The following is a 17303-nucleotide window of genomic DNA, read 5'->3' as shown; positions in this document are numbered from 1 at the left end:
CGTGCTGCGTAACACGAGAATTAACCTTATTGGTTCTTGCTGAAGCACAAACGTGCTGCGTAACATGAGAATGAACCTCATCGGTTCTTGCTGAAGCTCAAAGTGCTGCTTAACCCGAGAATGAACCTCATTAGTTCTTGTGGAAGCTCACACATGCTGCGTAACACACGAGAATAAACCTCATTGGTTCTTGTGGAAGCTCAAATGTGCTGCATAACACACAAGAATGAACTTCATTGGTTTATACTGAAGCTCAAACATGCTGCATAATATATGAGAATGAAGCTCATTGGTTATTGCGGAAGCTCAAGCGTGCTGCGTAACATGAGAAGGAACCTCATTGGTTCTTGTGGAAGCTCAAATGTGCTGCGTAACACGAGAATGAACCTTATTGGTTCCTGCTGAAGCTCAAACGTGCTGCGTAACCCGAGAATGAACCTCATTGGTTCTTGTGGAAGCTCAAACATGCTGCGTAACACACGAGAATAAACCTCATTGGTTCTTGTGGAAGCTCAAACGTGCTGCGTAACACGAGAATTAACCTTATTGGTTCTTGCTGAAGCACAAACGTGCTGCGTAACATGAGAATGAACCTCATCGGTTCTTGCTGAAGCTCAAACGTGCTGCTTAACCCGAGAATGAACCTCATTAGTTCTTGTGGAAGCTCACACATGCTGCGTAACACACGAGAAAAAACCTCATTGGTTCTTGTGGAAGCTCAAATGTGCTGCATAACACGAGAATGAACCTTACTGGTTCTTAAAGAAGCTCAAACGTGCTGCGTAACACACAAGAATGAACCTCATTGGTTCTTTCTGAAGCTCAACGTGCTGCATAACACAAGAATGAACCTCACTGGTTCTTGCAGAAGCTCAAACGTGCTGCATAACTCACGAGAATGAACCTCATTGGTTCTTGAGGAAGCTGAAAGGTGCTGTGTAACACGAGAATTAACCTCTGTGGTTCTTAACTCCCTCGGGTGGGCGGTCACGCCAGCGATACCACCTCGGTTTTTTTCTTACCAGTGTGAAAGAGACTCAAAATACTCTGTCAATGTTGCACATACAATTAAGAGTTATACACCATTTTAATCTGTGGAATATCTTCTTTTATTTGTGTACACTCAGAGTAAAAACAAAATGTTGTGCTTTTTGCAAAATAAAGAAAACTAACATTATGCGTGATCTGTCGTCTCCCTCTGAACGAAGTCCAATCTGATAGTTCTCAGAAAATGAACTGTAACTTAGTGAATACTAATCACAAAAAAATTAGACTCATGTCTAAAGAAACGTTGAAATGTCAGGTTTTAAATCATGTAAGTCAAATCGAAAACAAAAATTCTGTGCTTATGTAATCTGTATGAAAAGAGACACATGTCAGAAGTCCGTGATTCAGCTCATTATCCACTAATGCGGCCACGCCCATGGAGGGAGCGCTATTCAGACACAAATTCTGAGGCAATACATGTATACATCGTCTCAATCGTGTATTTATTGTCTTGAAAAGTGTTTATCTATATGTTAAAGCCATGGTTAGAGACCTCTGGAAGACATGCCGTTAGTTCCTGGAATGTCCTGTTCTTCTTTAGATTAATTTGTGGACTAAATGTGCACAGAGCGCCCTCCGGCTGCAAGTATGAATTGAAAACACAGTATCCAGCGTTCATAGTGATGACAATAAATATTGAATAAATATTACTCCTCTGTATAGAAAATTGACATAAACATATGAGAATCCATCAATATTTCTCCAAATGTGCATGCTTTTAAGCTAAAAGGCTATATGAAATGCCATAGAGGTAACATGAATGTTCAGATGCTTTGCATCACAGAAATACATTATATTTTAAAGTATATAATAGAATACCATTATTTTAAATTGTAATAATATTTCACAGTATTGCTGTTTTTTCTGTATGTTTAATATACACCATGATGAGCTTGAGACATGATCACAGAGGGTTTTTTCACAGCCTACCTGACTGAAAATCATCATTATTATGCAGGTCATTAGAGGTCTTTATGCGATTCTTTTGTCTTCTCAGGTGTGAATTACCTCATTATTCATGATGATTCACGTCTCCACGCATACTGTGTTTCTTGACAAAAAGTGTCTTACAAAAACTAAATCAATATATTGTTTTATATGAACGAGTAGGCAGGATAATTTTTACATCATTTTGAAGCAAAAACTCTAGTCTACAACCTCCAATATCCAGAAGTCTTGTGAACACAGATTTAATATATTTTTTTGGCTTTATTTCAGTGACTTAAGTTTTTTGTTTTTTCAAAAAACATACATACATGTACATACATGTTCCTCACATATTATTGTAGCCTAGTTTGTGCTGAATACAGTGTAATGACACTTTTTCCATTAATATGTTTATGAACAACTGAAAAAAGCACAAATGACAGGGCATGTCAAAACTTCTCCAGGGCCCCGAAAATCCTCAGACCCCAGAGGGTTAAGGAAGCTCACACATGCTGTGTAACACGAGAATGAACCTCACTGGTTCTTAAGGAAGCTCAAATGTGAATCACATGAATCACATTGGTTCTTGTTGAAGCTCAAACATGCTGCGTAACGGGAGAATTAACCTCATTTGTTCTTATTGAAGCTGAAATGTGCTGCATAATACGAGAATGAACCTCACTGGTTCTTGCAGAAGTTCAAACGTGCTGCGTAAAACACGAGAATGAACCTCACTGGTTCTTGAGGAAGCTCAAACGTGCTGCATAACATGAGAATGAACCTCACTGGTTCTTGTTGAAGCTCAAATGTGCTGCGTAACACGAGAATTAACCTCATTGGTTCTTGTGGAAGCTCAAACGTGCTGAGTAACACACAAGAATGAACCACATTGGTTCTTGAAGAAGCTCAAAAGTGCTGTGTAACACAAGAATGAACCTCAGTGGTTCTTGTGGAAGCTCAAATGTGCTGCGCAATACACGAGAATGCACCTCATTGGTTCTTGCAGAAGCTCAAACGTGCTGCGTAACACATGAGAACGAACCTCATTGGTTCTTGCAGAAACTCAAACGTGCTGCATAACACATGAGAATAAATCTCATTGGTTCTTGCAAAAGCTCACACGTGCTGCGTAACACGAGAATGAACCTCACTGGTTCTTAAGGAAGCTCAAACATGCTGCGTAACACACAAGAACGAACCTCATTAGTTCTTGCTGAAGCTCAAACGTACTGAGAATGAACACGAGAATGAACCTCACTGGTTCTTAAGGAAGCTCAAACATGCTTCGTAACACACGAGAATGCACCTCATTGGTTCTTGCTGAAGCTCAAACGTGCTGCATAACATGAGAATGAACCTCATTGGTTCTTGTGGAAGCTCAAACATGCTGCGTAACACACAGGAATAAACCTCATTGGTGCTTGAGGAAGCTCAAACGTGCTGCGTAACACGAGAATTAACCTCCTTGGTTCTTAAGGAAGCTCAAATGTGCTGCATAACACATGAGAATGAACTTCATTGGTTCTTGCTGAAGCTCAAATGTGCTGCGTAACATAAGAATTAACCTCACTGGTTCTTGCGGAATTTGAAACGTGTTGCGTAACACACAAGATCGAACTTCACTCGTTCTTGCTGAAGCTCAAACGTGCTGCGTAACATGAGAATGAACCTCATTGGTTCTTGCATTGGTTCTTTTTCAGAAAATTTGGACTAAACCACTCAATTCATATGGATTTGTTTTATAATCTCTTTATGAACTTGTGCTTGTCCATGTGAGGTTTTGATTTCATTAAGTAGTCTGCAATTACTTCAACAACAATCACCCACCAGTGAAGATCGACATCAGAGACGATTGATAGCCTGCTGCATCTGTGAAGAGATTAAAAAAGCCAGTTTGGATGAATTATTTTTATTACATTGCATATTAGGCTAATGAATTGTATAGTACTTTATTAGTACAGTAGCAGTTTTAGCAAACTTCAATGACCTTGCTGCAGCCTGAAGTTTAGCCAGCAGATCAGTCTTCTCACTCTCTTCGGAGGAGAAAACACATAGAGTGCTGGTAGAGGCGCAACCTCCGGTGGCCTCCAGATCTTAAGGTCTGCTTTCTGCAGATGATGAAGAAGAGGTGCTCGAACCTCCACCAGGTACATCTGTAGATAACAAGAGATAATACAATACAGTTTTATTTTGCGAGCTAGATCTTTAATGTGCGTTAGAAAAGATGGATGACCGTTAAGAGCCATTAAAACATTCCCTAACCTCTGATTGCTTCTTTCTCCTGCTGACAGCAGGTGAGGAAGATGCATCAGATGAGACATCAGTATGTATGTCCACACTGGCTGTCTGAGTCTCGATGGTGGAGGACTCAGAGAAGGACACACATGGCAGAATTGCTGATAGTATTCTGCGGAAGACCCAGAGCAGAGATGGAAATTTGCATCTCTGGGAGGATGAAGAGGAAGAGGGCGATTTGACAACATCAGTAGGTGTAGCGGCTGAGACCACCACATCTAGAGATGATGACACAAACTTCATCTTTTTCTTCTTCTCCTTTTTGACTTTTTTATCCATTGAAACACAATGAACATCACTAACCATGTTCTGGAGAGACAATAATTCAGAATGAAAAACCTGAACATTGTTTGCACAATGTATTTTTCTGTTAATTCCATTTGTGTCAGTTTAACCTAGTGTGACTGCATGCCTCTGCTATCTGTATCTTTTTATTTCCAGGGCAATCATAGTGGAAATGTAAATAATTTTATTTGAAATCAGTGTCTGTGTCTGCAGAAAGACTTAAAAAATAATGCCATTGTATATAAATATTTACTATTGAACAACTAGGTGTGACAACTAGCCAAAAGCACTTCAATAATTCGTCTTGATGTGACTTACCTTACTCCTCCTGATCAACTACAGCTGTGTAGTTTCTCTTGCTCTTTTATAGCTGTTGACCGGTGTGATGCAGTGCTGTGTTCTATTACATCTTTAAAGCTACTGTCTCCACGTTCAGTGCTCGCGCTCATCTGCTGAACATGAGCAGAATGTTTTTATTTTAATTACATGCTTCTTGGACATGAGCAGGTACAGAACAGGCTTTCAGAAACACATGGTAGTTCTTTCACAGTCTCTTTTGGATGTATAAAAGATGGTGTAGGCCTATGTAGCTATATATAAACATGACTGTTTTATTAAAATTATTTTTTAGTCACCCATACGTTCAATATTTCAATAAGTTTCAGAAACCGTGGTCAACTGGGAATAATCACCGAACGAAACGAAAATATAATTTTGCTGTAGATGTCCGTTCTTACGGTTCTTTTTTAGTTTAACTTCATTTTGTTGCATTATTGTACTTACGCAGAGCACGGGCCCCACTGAAGTATAAATTCTTGTTTGGCGGTGGAGATCACCGTATATCGATACGAGAGTTACTTTTCCATTAAAATATTTCAGCAATCATGTCATATCAGCTGTTTATTACAACAATGCCATATTCGTGAATGAATCCCTCTTTTGAACTAATCGATCGAATGGGTTTGCAAAAAGTAAACTGCTTCGTGATTCAGTTTGATTCATTTGGACAGTTAACACACGCACTGATCGTTTGTAGTGGTTTCTCACACTGCAACAGGACACTTTAAGACAGAAATCAGTGGTGGAAATTTTGATTCTTTCAAGAGATTTGTTCATTTTCAGTTCGTTCACCAAAATGATTCGTTCAGATTCGTTCACTGATTCGTTCAGTGACCATTTCTTCATATTACATAAATAAAAGAGTGTCTTATTTGTTAATTAACGAACGTATTTTTACTTGTTACAATTTTTTTTTTTTATTAAACTGTGCGCCTAATCTAGACCCAACTCATTAAATAAATAAAATAAGTTTAAATAAGTGGTTTAGATGACCAAGCACAAGGTTTTCTTGCATAATTAACATTTTTATTGTTTGGCCAGACATTTACACATTCATAAATCTGGGATTATGTTAAACGTGGAGTTCTGTATGTTAAATATGAATATATTAACAAGCGTCTGTGCAGTACCTATAACTGCGCTTTGCATCCGCTTTCTGCTGATTGCTGAACGTGATTGACTCACATGCTAAATGCCCGACCTACCCGGTACACATTCATTTCGTTCACGAACGAGATATCTCTCTCGTTCAGACTCAAAACAGCGACTCGGTCAATGAAGGGCGTGTTCGTTCAGTAAATCACACCAATTACATGCCCCTTCACAGCCCGAACTGATATTTGCTGACGTGACGCAGAGATCTACCAATACTGTCACATTTGACTCATAATTAAAGTAATTTTATTTAAAAGAAGAAAACTGTTAAAACATAACAACTACGATAACAATAAAAATAAATAGCCTACAAAATGCACACAAAACCAGTGCTTACAGTATATACAGTAGCCTAATCATTTAACCATCAGCTTGCGTTATTACACCGTTTTCATTACAATGGTAAAGTGTACATTTCTTTCATTGCTTCAAATATGCCAAAACTTCACGAGCCGAGCTCTACCTGTTCGCCATCAGTATTGTTCAACAACTGGTTCATTTCGTTCACGAACGAGATCTCTTTCAGACTCAAATTCAGTGAAGGGCGTATGTTTCCGCGGGGCGCTACTGTAAAAAAGAACGTGGGTACAACTTCCGGTGAGGCGACGGAAGTACTAGCATACCAATGGTATTTTGTGTGCTAATTAGCGAAGAGGCTAAGTGTTTTTCGGATCATTGTTTACTTTGTAAAGTTGCAAACCTTAATGAGAGATGTCGTTACGGCACTCAGGGACAACATTTCAGTTTAGTACATTTGTTAGTTAATAATATCACAATACAATAAACAGTTTTCGTGCCCTTAATTGTCCTTACTTTACTGACCTTCCACAAAAGTGCTGCTGCATGACTACAAGAGCATCCTGGCCCTGCAACACATGAACAACCTGCTGTCTGTTCTTCACCTGTCACTGATGCTAGCACCAAAGCCTTATAATGTGATGTTTTACTCCTACTGGTGTCGTGCGTGCCAGAGCCAGTCGCGTTTCCACTGTCGTATATGCGATGCTAAAGGCTATTTATGTTACCCATTGCAATAATAAATACACACGTTTATGGAAAATACCAGAGACTGCTTGAGGAACGTAAACATTTCTTATATGATTATAATCGTGTATTTATTTGGTTTGATGTTTTATCTCTCTCTTCCCTGTGCCTTTGTTGATACCAGATTCCCACACTCCGGTTAACTCGTATAACTCATAACTCCTGTTTTCCTCTCGTGAGCTCCCTCTGTTGCTCTGGCTGAAAGGATCAGGATAGATAGACAGGAGAGATCGCTCAAACGTCTTCGGATTGCAATCATCGCATAATTTAGAGGAAAATTAATAGAAATGCTCAGAAAAGTGACGTAAACATAGGGTATGTTATCAATATATTTCTAAATGTGTAAGCCTTTGGACTTAAAAACCGTAATGGGGTTGTTTTGTGCATTCTTGTGATCGTAAATTTATGGAAGCAGGTGCAACTGAATAGGTATGTGTTTTCTTTTTATGTCAATATAAATATCAGTTAGATTTAGCATGATTGATGTGCACTCCTAACATAAATTAATAAATTACTGTTACTGTAACATTTTTTATTGTAAAACATTCAAATATTGATGCTGGAATCTTAAATCTTTAAGTAAAAGCCAAACGTTCGCAAGGATCGCTAAATCTTGAATGACTGTTAACAGTTGAATGAATGAGTGTCACGTCCAGCTTGTTTACTTCGAACCGGAAGACGCTCCCACTTTTGACGCAAGGCCTCATGGGGTGTAGGAAACTTGTGGATCCGTTCGGCTCACTGAATTCAACAAATCACATGCTCCGTCACATCTCATTCTCGAAGGCTATTGGCTCAAGGTTTTGTTATTCTTTGACAGGATGAAACAGTCCACAGAGCGGTGCATGCGCTCGCTGCTAATAGCGCCGCGCTGCTGTGGAAGGAGGAATTTGGGCTGTTTCTCAATTTGCGTTCTTCAGCGATCTTGCGTCCTTGTGTTCTTGCTCTACGTCATCATCAACCGTCGAAGTTCAGTTCTAGTACTCAAGAACACAAGAACAGAGGACGCATGAAAGTACCCGGATGTGTTCTTGATATCGAGGATGCATCGAATGCAGACTTGAGAGAATCGAACCGTTAAAAATCCCAGAAGACGCTGCGGGCGGTGGACATGGAAGCCTGCAAGCTTTAAAGTTCTCGTTCTCACTTATGAGATTCCCGCTACAAGCTCGCAAATACTTGACGGCTCGTGAAGGTAAACATTTGTCCGTTTGTTTTGCTTAATTTTAATAAAGTGATAACCTGAAGAAAGCCTGCAGTATTTTTATTGACATATAAAAAATAATCTTAACATTGACAAAGCTAACACAAATGCTACTCATTTTCATACACGCAATTAAATAAAAAATATATACAATTTTATGAAAATGTCTATAATAACATGATATAAGTATTTTAATAGGCTATGACATTTGTTTTTGATTTTATTGTGCATTAGCCGCTTATACAGGGGCCTGTACCATGATGGTAGTTGAACAAACTCAGGGTTATAGGATTAGTTTCAAGTTGACAAAACCAAACCACTCCAACCCGGCTTTGTTGGTACCATGATGCTGATCATCAACTTTCTCTGTCAACTCAGGCTTTGATCCTGAGTTTGTGGAGCGCGTGCACATGAATGCGTGACATCAGTGGCAAACAGCCAATCACATGCCTTGCAACAGAAAGAAACTGTGATTTACTTCTCGCGAGAGAGTCAATGCGATTCAAAACTCTTTTGCTGAAGAAAATGAAGAATTTAAACGCATTTACACTAAAGAAGAAACTTGTCCATGAAAAAGGACAAATAAAAGAAATTATCTTGCTCTATCAGAGCAAGTGAAAATTGTCAAGTGTTTATATAGTTTATTATATACAGCAATAGAGACTCAAACATGTAAGGTTATGTAGTCATTTTTAAAGAGTTATCTGTTGATTCTACAGCTTACATATGATCTGTATATATTAATATTTATTTAAAATAAATGCTTAATAATAACTGTTAAACTAAAATTGCTTGTGTGAAATGAATTAATAATATAGATCATATAATAATTATTTAAATCATATATAAATCATAAAATAATTCTATAAATCATTAAAGCAAGACAATTTCATCGTTAAATATTTGTTTTTACTATATAGTGATCTTTAATTTGGAGGAAGAGAAACTGGGGGAGGGGCTTTACTGCATTGGATGTGTCAGTGTCACTTTGCTCACATCTGATTGGTCCAATTTCGCTTTGAGATCTCTTACCCAGAACATAACCTGCCCCGGAGCAGGTTAGCTGTGGAGCGTAAGTTACTATGGTGATGAACACCGCTAAAAGCCAAGTCACTTTCATGGTACCTAAAACCCAGGATTGGCACAAACTAATCTGAAACTTAACTGGCAAGCCAGCTAATCCGGCTTCATGGTACAGGCCGCAGGTGCTGGTCATACAATTAGAATATCATCAAAAAGTTTATTTCACTAATTCCATTCAAAAAGTGAAACTTGTATGTTATATTCATTCATTACACACAGACTGATATATTTCAAATGTTTATTTCTTTTAATTTTGATGATTATAACTGACAACTAAGGAAAATCCCAAATTCAGTATCTCAGAAAATTAGAATATTGTGAAAAGGTTCAATATTGAAGACACCTGGTGCCACACTCTAATCAGCTAATTAACTCAAAACACCTGCAAAGGCCTTTAAATGGTCTCTCAGTCTAGTTCTGTAGGCTACACAATCATGGAGAAGACTGCTGACTTGACAGTTGTCCAAAAGACGACCATTGACACCTTGCACAAGGTCATTGCAAAAGAGGCTGGCTGTTCACAGAGCTCTGTGTCCAAGCACATTAATAGAGAGGCGAAGGGAAGGAAAAGATGTGGTAGAAAAAAGTGTACAAGCAATAGGGATAACCGCACCCTGGAGAGGATTGTGAAACAAAACCCATTCAAAAATGTGGGGGAGATTCACAAAGAGTGGACTGCAGCTGGAGTCAGTGCTTCAAGAGCCACTACGCACAGACGTATGCAAGACATGGGTTTCAGCTGTCGCATTCCTTGTGTCAAGCCACTCTTGAACAACAGACAGCGTCAGAAGCATCTCGCCTGGGCTAAAGATAAAAAGGACTGGACTGCTGCTGAGTGGTCCAAAGTTATGTTCTCTGATGAAAGTAAATTTTGCATTTCCTTTGGAAATCAGGGTCCTAGAGTCTGGAGGAAGAGATGAGAGACACACAATCCACGTTGCTTGAGGTCCAGTGTGAAGTTTCCACAGTCAGTGATGGTTTGGGGTGCCATGTCATCTACTGGTGTTGGTCCACTGTGTTTTCTGAGGTCCAAGGTCAACGCAGCCGTATACCAGGAAGTTTTAGAGCACTGCATGCTTCCTGCTGCTGACCAACTTTATGGAGATGCAGATTTCATTTTCCAACAGGACTTGGCACCTGCACACAGTGCCAAAGTTACCAGTACCTGGTTTAAGGACCATGGTATCCCTGTTCTTAATTGGCCAGCAAACTCGCCTGACCTTAACCCCATAGAAAATCTATGGGGTATTGTGAAGAGGAAGATGCGATATGCCAGACCCAACAATGCAGAAAAACTGAAGGCCACTATCAGAGCAACCTGGGCTCTTATAACATCTGAGCAGTGCCACAGACTGATCGACTCCATGCCACGCCGCACTGCTGCAGTAATTCAGGCAAAAGGAGCCCCAACTAAGTATTGAGTGCTGTACATGCTCATACTTTTCATGTTCATACTTTTCAGTTGGCCAAGATTTCTAAAAAAAAATCCTTTCTTTGCATTAGTCTTAAGTAATATTCTAATTTTGGAAGAGACGGCGCCAACTCCTGCGATGACTTCAGAAGATGCAACATCTGGATCAACACGCACATTCACATTCTATAAATCCTAATTATTGTTAATATGTAATTCATTTTTCCAGGAGCTCTTTGCTTCTACCTCCAATTAAATTGCTAACAGTGATTGTATGTTAATCGCCTAAATTATTACATTATTAGCTAACTGCAGTCTCCAAATTGTAATGTTGATATGCATTCTCTGTAAAGCTGCTTTGAAACGATATGTATCGTGAAAAGCGCTATACAAATAAATGTGATAATTTTCTGAGATACTAATTTGGGATTTTCCTTAGTTGTCAGTTATAATCATCAAAATTAAAAGAAATAAACATTTGAAATATATCAGTCTGTGTGTAATGAATGAATATAATATACAAGTTTCACTTTTTGAATGGAATTAGTGAAATAAATCAACTTTTTGATGATATTCTAATTATATGACCAGCACCTGTAATATGCTGAGACGGTCAAGATCGCAGCACATCTCAATTCTCAAATGATGCGTTCTGTGTCTTCGCCTCCTTCCGAGTTCTTTCTTTCAAGGTTGCCTGGCAAGATCGGACTCCACGAGAACGCAAGTCCGTTCTCTTGCGTTCTTGGAATTGAGAAACAGCCTAGTGAATGAGAAATATGAGTCAGTGAACTACGTGAACGAGAACGATTCGTTCACCTAAAAGATTTGTTCGAAAAGAACGATTTGTTCACGAACGCATCACTAACAGAAAGCAAAAAGCACTCGGTGAGGTAGATATTTTCCTACAATCAGCTGTACTGCAGAAAAATGTTTGGTGTTGTAAAAAATTAAATCTTTAGCCTGTAAGTCAAAGATGATGCAGCTCTTTATTTCTTATGGATTACTCTGTTCTGCTGGTAAAGACAAATGATCATTCATACAACAGACAACAATGAAACTTAAGCATGTTTTGCAGATAATTTCTTGGTCAATCATCCAACCATGCTTTTGGCTTTCTAAATAAGGTAGGTTTTTTATTGTTTTATTGTATAAAGTTTCTCTCACATTTTCATTTCAGAAGGAAAAAAAAGGCGCACAAATATGCTAAAATATTTAATGATTTTGAGTGTTTCATACACAAATCATCCGTCAAATGATAAATAATTTTAGTAATAAAATATACAAATCTTGGTTTTGATATGTCCCAACAATTATGCAGAAATGCTATTGTAAGTTTTACTTGTTTTTATGTATATCCCATTAGCATATTGCTATACTAAAACAAAAAACAATAAACAAATGGGCCAATCATGAGTAATATAAATACTTATGACTGTAATAATGCAGATGTAATTGAACTTATCTAATGCATACAGTGTGTTGAATGTTAATATAGTGCAAATACGTAAAAATATCTATTAAAAAAAAAAAAAAAAAAAAAGCAGCAGGGTGGGACAATACATGCATCTCTGTTTTTATACACAGCAGAGATATTACAGCGCAAACAGTTGTCAGTTTAAAATGCCCTTCAAAGACTTCCACAACAGCAGAGATTTCAGCATTGAACACGTAGTGTGGTCTGAAGCTCTTCTGAATAAACTTTTAAAATAAAAAGATTGTTTGGAAATATATTTTTGTTTGCTTTGAGATTATATTAAAGGGATAGTTCACCCAAAAATGAAGATATTTTGAGAAATGTCTCCGTTTTTTAGCCCATATAATGAAAGTCAGTGGCAACTAAAACTGTTTGGTAACCAATAGTCTTCAAAATATATAATAAAGAAATACACAAAGGATTGGAATGGCATGAGAGTGAGTAAGTTCAGACATACTTTTAATCTTTGGGTGAACTATGCCTTTAACAAAAAATCCAAACTTGTTTCTAAACTCTTCCTTTAGAAAAGCTGTTTTATTCAGACTCTTCTGCTTTTCCATTACGTCTGCGTGTCTCAAGGTCTAGGTGGGTTCTTGTGGTCAAGGCAGTGCCCGTTTTGGTGTCCTCTGGGTTTGTGCTGTTATTGCTCACAGTTTGGGTGATTTCTTCTCTTGGCCTCTTCCAAGAGGGGCGAGTTGCAATCCAGAGAATAAGACCACCAAATGCAGCAATGAGCAGCCCAAGAACATTTACTAAAATGGCTTCTGGTGGAGAGTCTTTATAAGCTGGGCTTTTCCTGTGAGACAAACAACACTTAGAAACACCTCTAAGTGCAAATTGCTTCGTCTTTCAAAACACACATGACACAAAAAGCATTTGCATTTGTATGGTTTGTGTTGTGTCTGAAGCTGTACTTACAGGCCAAAGATGAGCTTCTCTGTGAAGCCCATGAGAGCTGTAGCAATTACACTGGTGAAGATGAACAAGCCACTGTAGATGTGAACAGGCATAAGAGCTGCACGCACGTACACTGGAGTTGCAGGTATCAGATAGACGGCAATGCCCATAACTATCTAATTCATGAGAAAGAAGAACACATCACACCTCAGAGGGCTCTGACAACATAAATGTTACAAAGATTTACTAAACTGTATATCTAAAATATTGATACATCCTTATGCGGTTAGCAAACTTTTGACTTTCTATTTAACCCGTTAAAGGGCTGTATGAAGAAGCAATCTTCTGTCCTTTTGAAATAAGTTTGTTGTGTTCTGTAAACAGAACATTCACAATACAAAACTCTCCCCAGGCCATCCAGAACATTTTCAGAAAAAAACTTGGGCCTGATGAATATTTAAGGCAGAGTTCATCCCAAAATGAAAATTCTGTCATCATTTACTCACCCTCTTTTCGTTTCCAAAACCTTAAGAATTTTGTTCATCTTCGGAACACAAATTAAGATATTTTTGATGAAATCTGAGAGATTCTGTCCCTCCATTGACAGCTACACAACTGACACTTTGACGCATCAAAAAGTTCATAAAGAGATTGTAAAACTAATCCATATGAATTGAGTGGTTTAGTACAAATTTTCTGAAAAGACTCGATTGCTTTATATGATGAACAGGCTGAATTTAGGCTTTTATACACATATAAACAATAAACATTCATCAACTCACACATCATTTGTGGTAAACGGAAGCTCAAACATGTTTGCTTGAAGCGCGAGAACCAATGAGGTCATTCTTGTGTTAAGCAGCACGTTTGAGCTTCCGCAAGAACCAATGAGATTTGTTCATGGACGTCAAGCAGTGCTTGCCAATTTAGGGATTTTGTCACTAAATTTAGTGACTTCACCGCCCCTTTTGAGACTTTTTTTCAAAAGTTTAGGGACAAATCTAGCAACGTCTTGGACAAACCTTATCTAGACTCTTTAAAAAAACCGAGTCTCTTCAGAAAATTTGGACTAAACTACTTAATTCATATGGATTAGTTTTACGATCTCTTTATGAACTTTTTGTAGCGTCAATGTGTCAGTTGCATATATGGAGGAACAGAAATCGCACAGATTTTATTAAAAATATCTTAATCTGTGTTCCTAAGATGAACAAAAGTCTTACAGGTTTGGAACGACATGAGGGTAAGTAAATGATGACAGAATTTTCATTTTTGGGTGAATCTATGCCAGGGGTTTTCAAATGAGGGGATCCCAAGTGGGCCACAAGGGAGGGCTAGGGAGTCCATGGCAAAGTTTAGAGAAAAATACTGCACAAAATAATAATTAATAATAATAATTAATAAACAATCAAAAGTAAATAAATAACAAATTAGATTACAATAAATTGTTCATACAATTTGATATTGATGCAATTATCGTTGATACGATAAATTGATACAAACATGCATAAATAAATAAATACATGCATACACAATGCATCTAACAGTACAGTTCTTTAGTGAGTAGTAAAAAAAAAAAAAAAAAAGAAGTAAAAAATCATTAAGTAATGTAAAAGACACTAATTTTTTCCAAATAATATTTTACACTTTTTTATAATATAATAAATAACAGTATAAACTTGGTCTTTATATATGAAAATATATAGCTGCCTTAAATGTTAGGTTGGGGGACCCTTGCACAAGGATGATCATATTAAGGGGTCTGTGACATCTAAAAGATTGAAAACCCCTGATCTATGCTGATATACAGGCCGGTGGTCAGCCAATCATACCAGTTGTCATTTACAGACTGTGAATTAAAGACTCTAATACACTGTTGAAAAATCAGCCTGTATCATTTCATTTTACTAGTCAGAGAGAGGGTGGAAAATGGTCTAAATTAAACAAAATTGCGTATTTATGACTGTTTTTCGATGTTGACTGGATGCTGCAAAGGTGTAGGACAAATAATACCCTTTTGTTAAAATGGAAGAAGTGCCAGTGTGTCTGTGAAACCATACCTGTGTTGGGTAGAGTATGACAGCAGCCAGCCCAACCCAGCTGTGCAGGCTGTACATATTGGGAATATTCTTTGCATTGTGGAAATCAAACACAGCCACCACAGAAACGACAGCCAAGATGAAGGCGAGAACATTCAGCCCTGCGTGGATAAACTTCATCATCTGCTTGCTGCACCTCCAGGTCCATGGCAACCTGTACACAACAATTGCTAAAGAAAAATAAAAAAGTGGGCTTTTGTTATAAATCAGACTTTTTAATTAAGACAGTATAAAAGTATTAAAAATTGAATATAGCCTATCGTGTAGGGGGGCGATGACACCCAAAATCATGGCCATTGTTAGCCTATAAATACAAACACATACTTTTTATGGTTAAAAAATTTAAAAGAATAATTTTAAAATTTCTTAAAAATTATAACAGGCTATAATGACTCAGGGACAAAGCCAGGGGGTGGCCTGGGGTGGCCGTGGCCACCCTTGGCCTAAGCTTGGCCACCCCGCTCACAACTGCTGTTTCTATCTCCTTTTTTCTTGACAAGAATTGCGTTTTTTGCATATTTAAACGCAGAACCGTCTCTTTAAGACCACAAAAAAAAGGGAAACTTTTCAAACGCGCACTCCAACTTCGCCTCAGCGGTAACCCACAACACCCACCCCCGAAAAAACATAATTTTACATTCTGGCATTTATGTGCTGTTGACTTCCGCTTCCGCATCTTGCAAATGGGAATTCAAAAGAGAACACATTTTTTTCCTTTGTACTGAGTTTAATTTAGGTATGATAGCTGTTGCAGTTATTTATTTTGACAATATAGAAAGTTAAACATTTAGTGTTTACTTTTTGGTTTAGTTTTTGAAACAGACAAACTCAGAATTGTTGAAGAGTTCATTGATTATACATAAAATTCAATGAAGGTTGAATAATCTTTGAACTACAGTATGTAGTTATCTGCATGTCTCATCCATGAAGATGCAACAATGGAGAACAAGCTGTTGGGGGTTTTGAGAACCAGAACAAGCTGACTGAACAAGTTGAAATTTAGCTATAGCCTAGTGTGAGCCCCTTTATTAATAAGCCTGCAAGTGAGGAATAATTGGTCAAATTCACTCAGCATTCCATGATCTAATTCAATTACAATTAAGTACAAATTAACTGTATTCAGTTGTGTTGTAGGCACAGTCCAGTACATTATAGTCAGACTCAGACCCATTTTTATGTTGAAATAATAAAGATTTAAGTGCCACCCCAGACTTGTTGCTGGCCCCTGCCTGGCCACCCCTATGAAAAAATCCTGGCTCTGCCACTGTAATGACTATATTGTTACGTCCCTGCTGTAGTTCAGTATGTTTTGAGACACAGCCACCATTTCAAAATGTGTCCGAAAAGTCGAATTATTTTCGCTTCTTTTTTTTAACCGCATAGCTAGTGTTGCGAGAAGTCTAATAAACAAAACGCAGTTTCCATTATAACACTAATCCTGAGAAAAAGCAACATAACTTTTATATAACTAAAATGATTACTTTGTTGTTGATTTTTTGTTGTTGTTGTTTTTTTGTGTTTTAATACTGTACAGGACTAACTTCTTTTAGTAGTCCTGTTACTTTAAATCGTGATTAAAGACTCAGGAATGTCAACCTCTGGTTGCTGAATGAAATGCAAGCATTCACACTCCTTACCGATTCCCTGAAGAAAAATAAACCCGATAACCATCAACAACGGATGCCAGTTAAACTCAGCCGCTTCTCCGTCCCATCCGAGCCCCTCTCTGTAGTGTAAAACCCACGTTAATACGAACGCAATCGACACAAAACCGACCGCCAACGCCAGAATGAACAAAATAAGAAACTGCGTGTAGTTCTCCATCCTCGCAGTCTGAACTCTAAAGAACCGACTACAGCAGAGCAACGACACGAGACAAGTCGGACAGGGGGCTGGGTCACTTTTGACTTTCTCACCCAAACAAGAGGCTGTGTCTCAAATCCTATTAAGCTGCCTATCTGGGCAGCATTGCTGGGAGTCAATATGCAGCTTCGAATTGTATGTGATACCACAAAAATACTGTCTAGGTAGGAAGCTCACTGG

General features: G+C 38.1%; 1 protein-coding gene across 1 annotated transcript; it reads right to left on the bottom strand.

Moving 5' to 3' along the window:
• Positions 1-11757: 11757 nt before the first annotated feature.
• On the bottom strand, positions 11758-17151 carry LOC127519099 (plasma membrane ascorbate-dependent reductase CYBRD1). The gene is made up of 4 exons (XM_051906556.1): positions 16898-17151; positions 15222-15430; positions 13183-13337; positions 11758-13060 (listed from the first exon to the last, which is right to left on the bottom strand). The coding sequence occupies exons 1-4, from the start codon at positions 17082-17084 to the stop codon at positions 12799-12801; spliced, it is 813 nt and encodes a 270-aa protein (XP_051762516.1). The 5' UTR covers positions 17085-17151; the 3' UTR covers positions 11758-12798.
• Between the last annotated feature and the right edge of the window lie 152 nt (positions 17152-17303).

The sequence above is a fragment of the Ctenopharyngodon idella genome, chromosome 9, assembly GCF_019924925.1.
Source record: "Ctenopharyngodon idella isolate HZGC_01 chromosome 9, HZGC01, whole genome shotgun sequence".
NCBI classification, from domain to species: domain Eukaryota; kingdom Metazoa; phylum Chordata; class Actinopteri; order Cypriniformes; family Xenocyprididae; genus Ctenopharyngodon; species Ctenopharyngodon idella.
The sequence above is the reverse complement of the archived record's forward strand: the minus strand, read 5'-3'. Positions and strand labels throughout refer to the sequence as shown.

What these genes read in the sequence shown, in the direction of transcription:
- LOC127519099 (XM_051906556.1), bottom strand. Translation starts at nt 17,084, where the DNA reads ATGGAGAACTACACGCAGTTTCTTATTTTGTTCATTCTGGCGTTGGCG. An exon ending in TATTTTTCTTCAGGGAATCG is followed by an intron (nt 15,431 to 16,897) that starts GTAAGGAGTGTG and finishes ATTTTTCTTTAG; the next exon opens with CAATTGTTGTGTACAGGTTG. An exon ending in TCATACTCTACCCAACACAG is followed by an intron (nt 13,338 to 15,221) that starts GTATGGTTTCAC and finishes CTCATGAATTAG; the next exon opens with ATAGTTATGGGCATTGCCGT.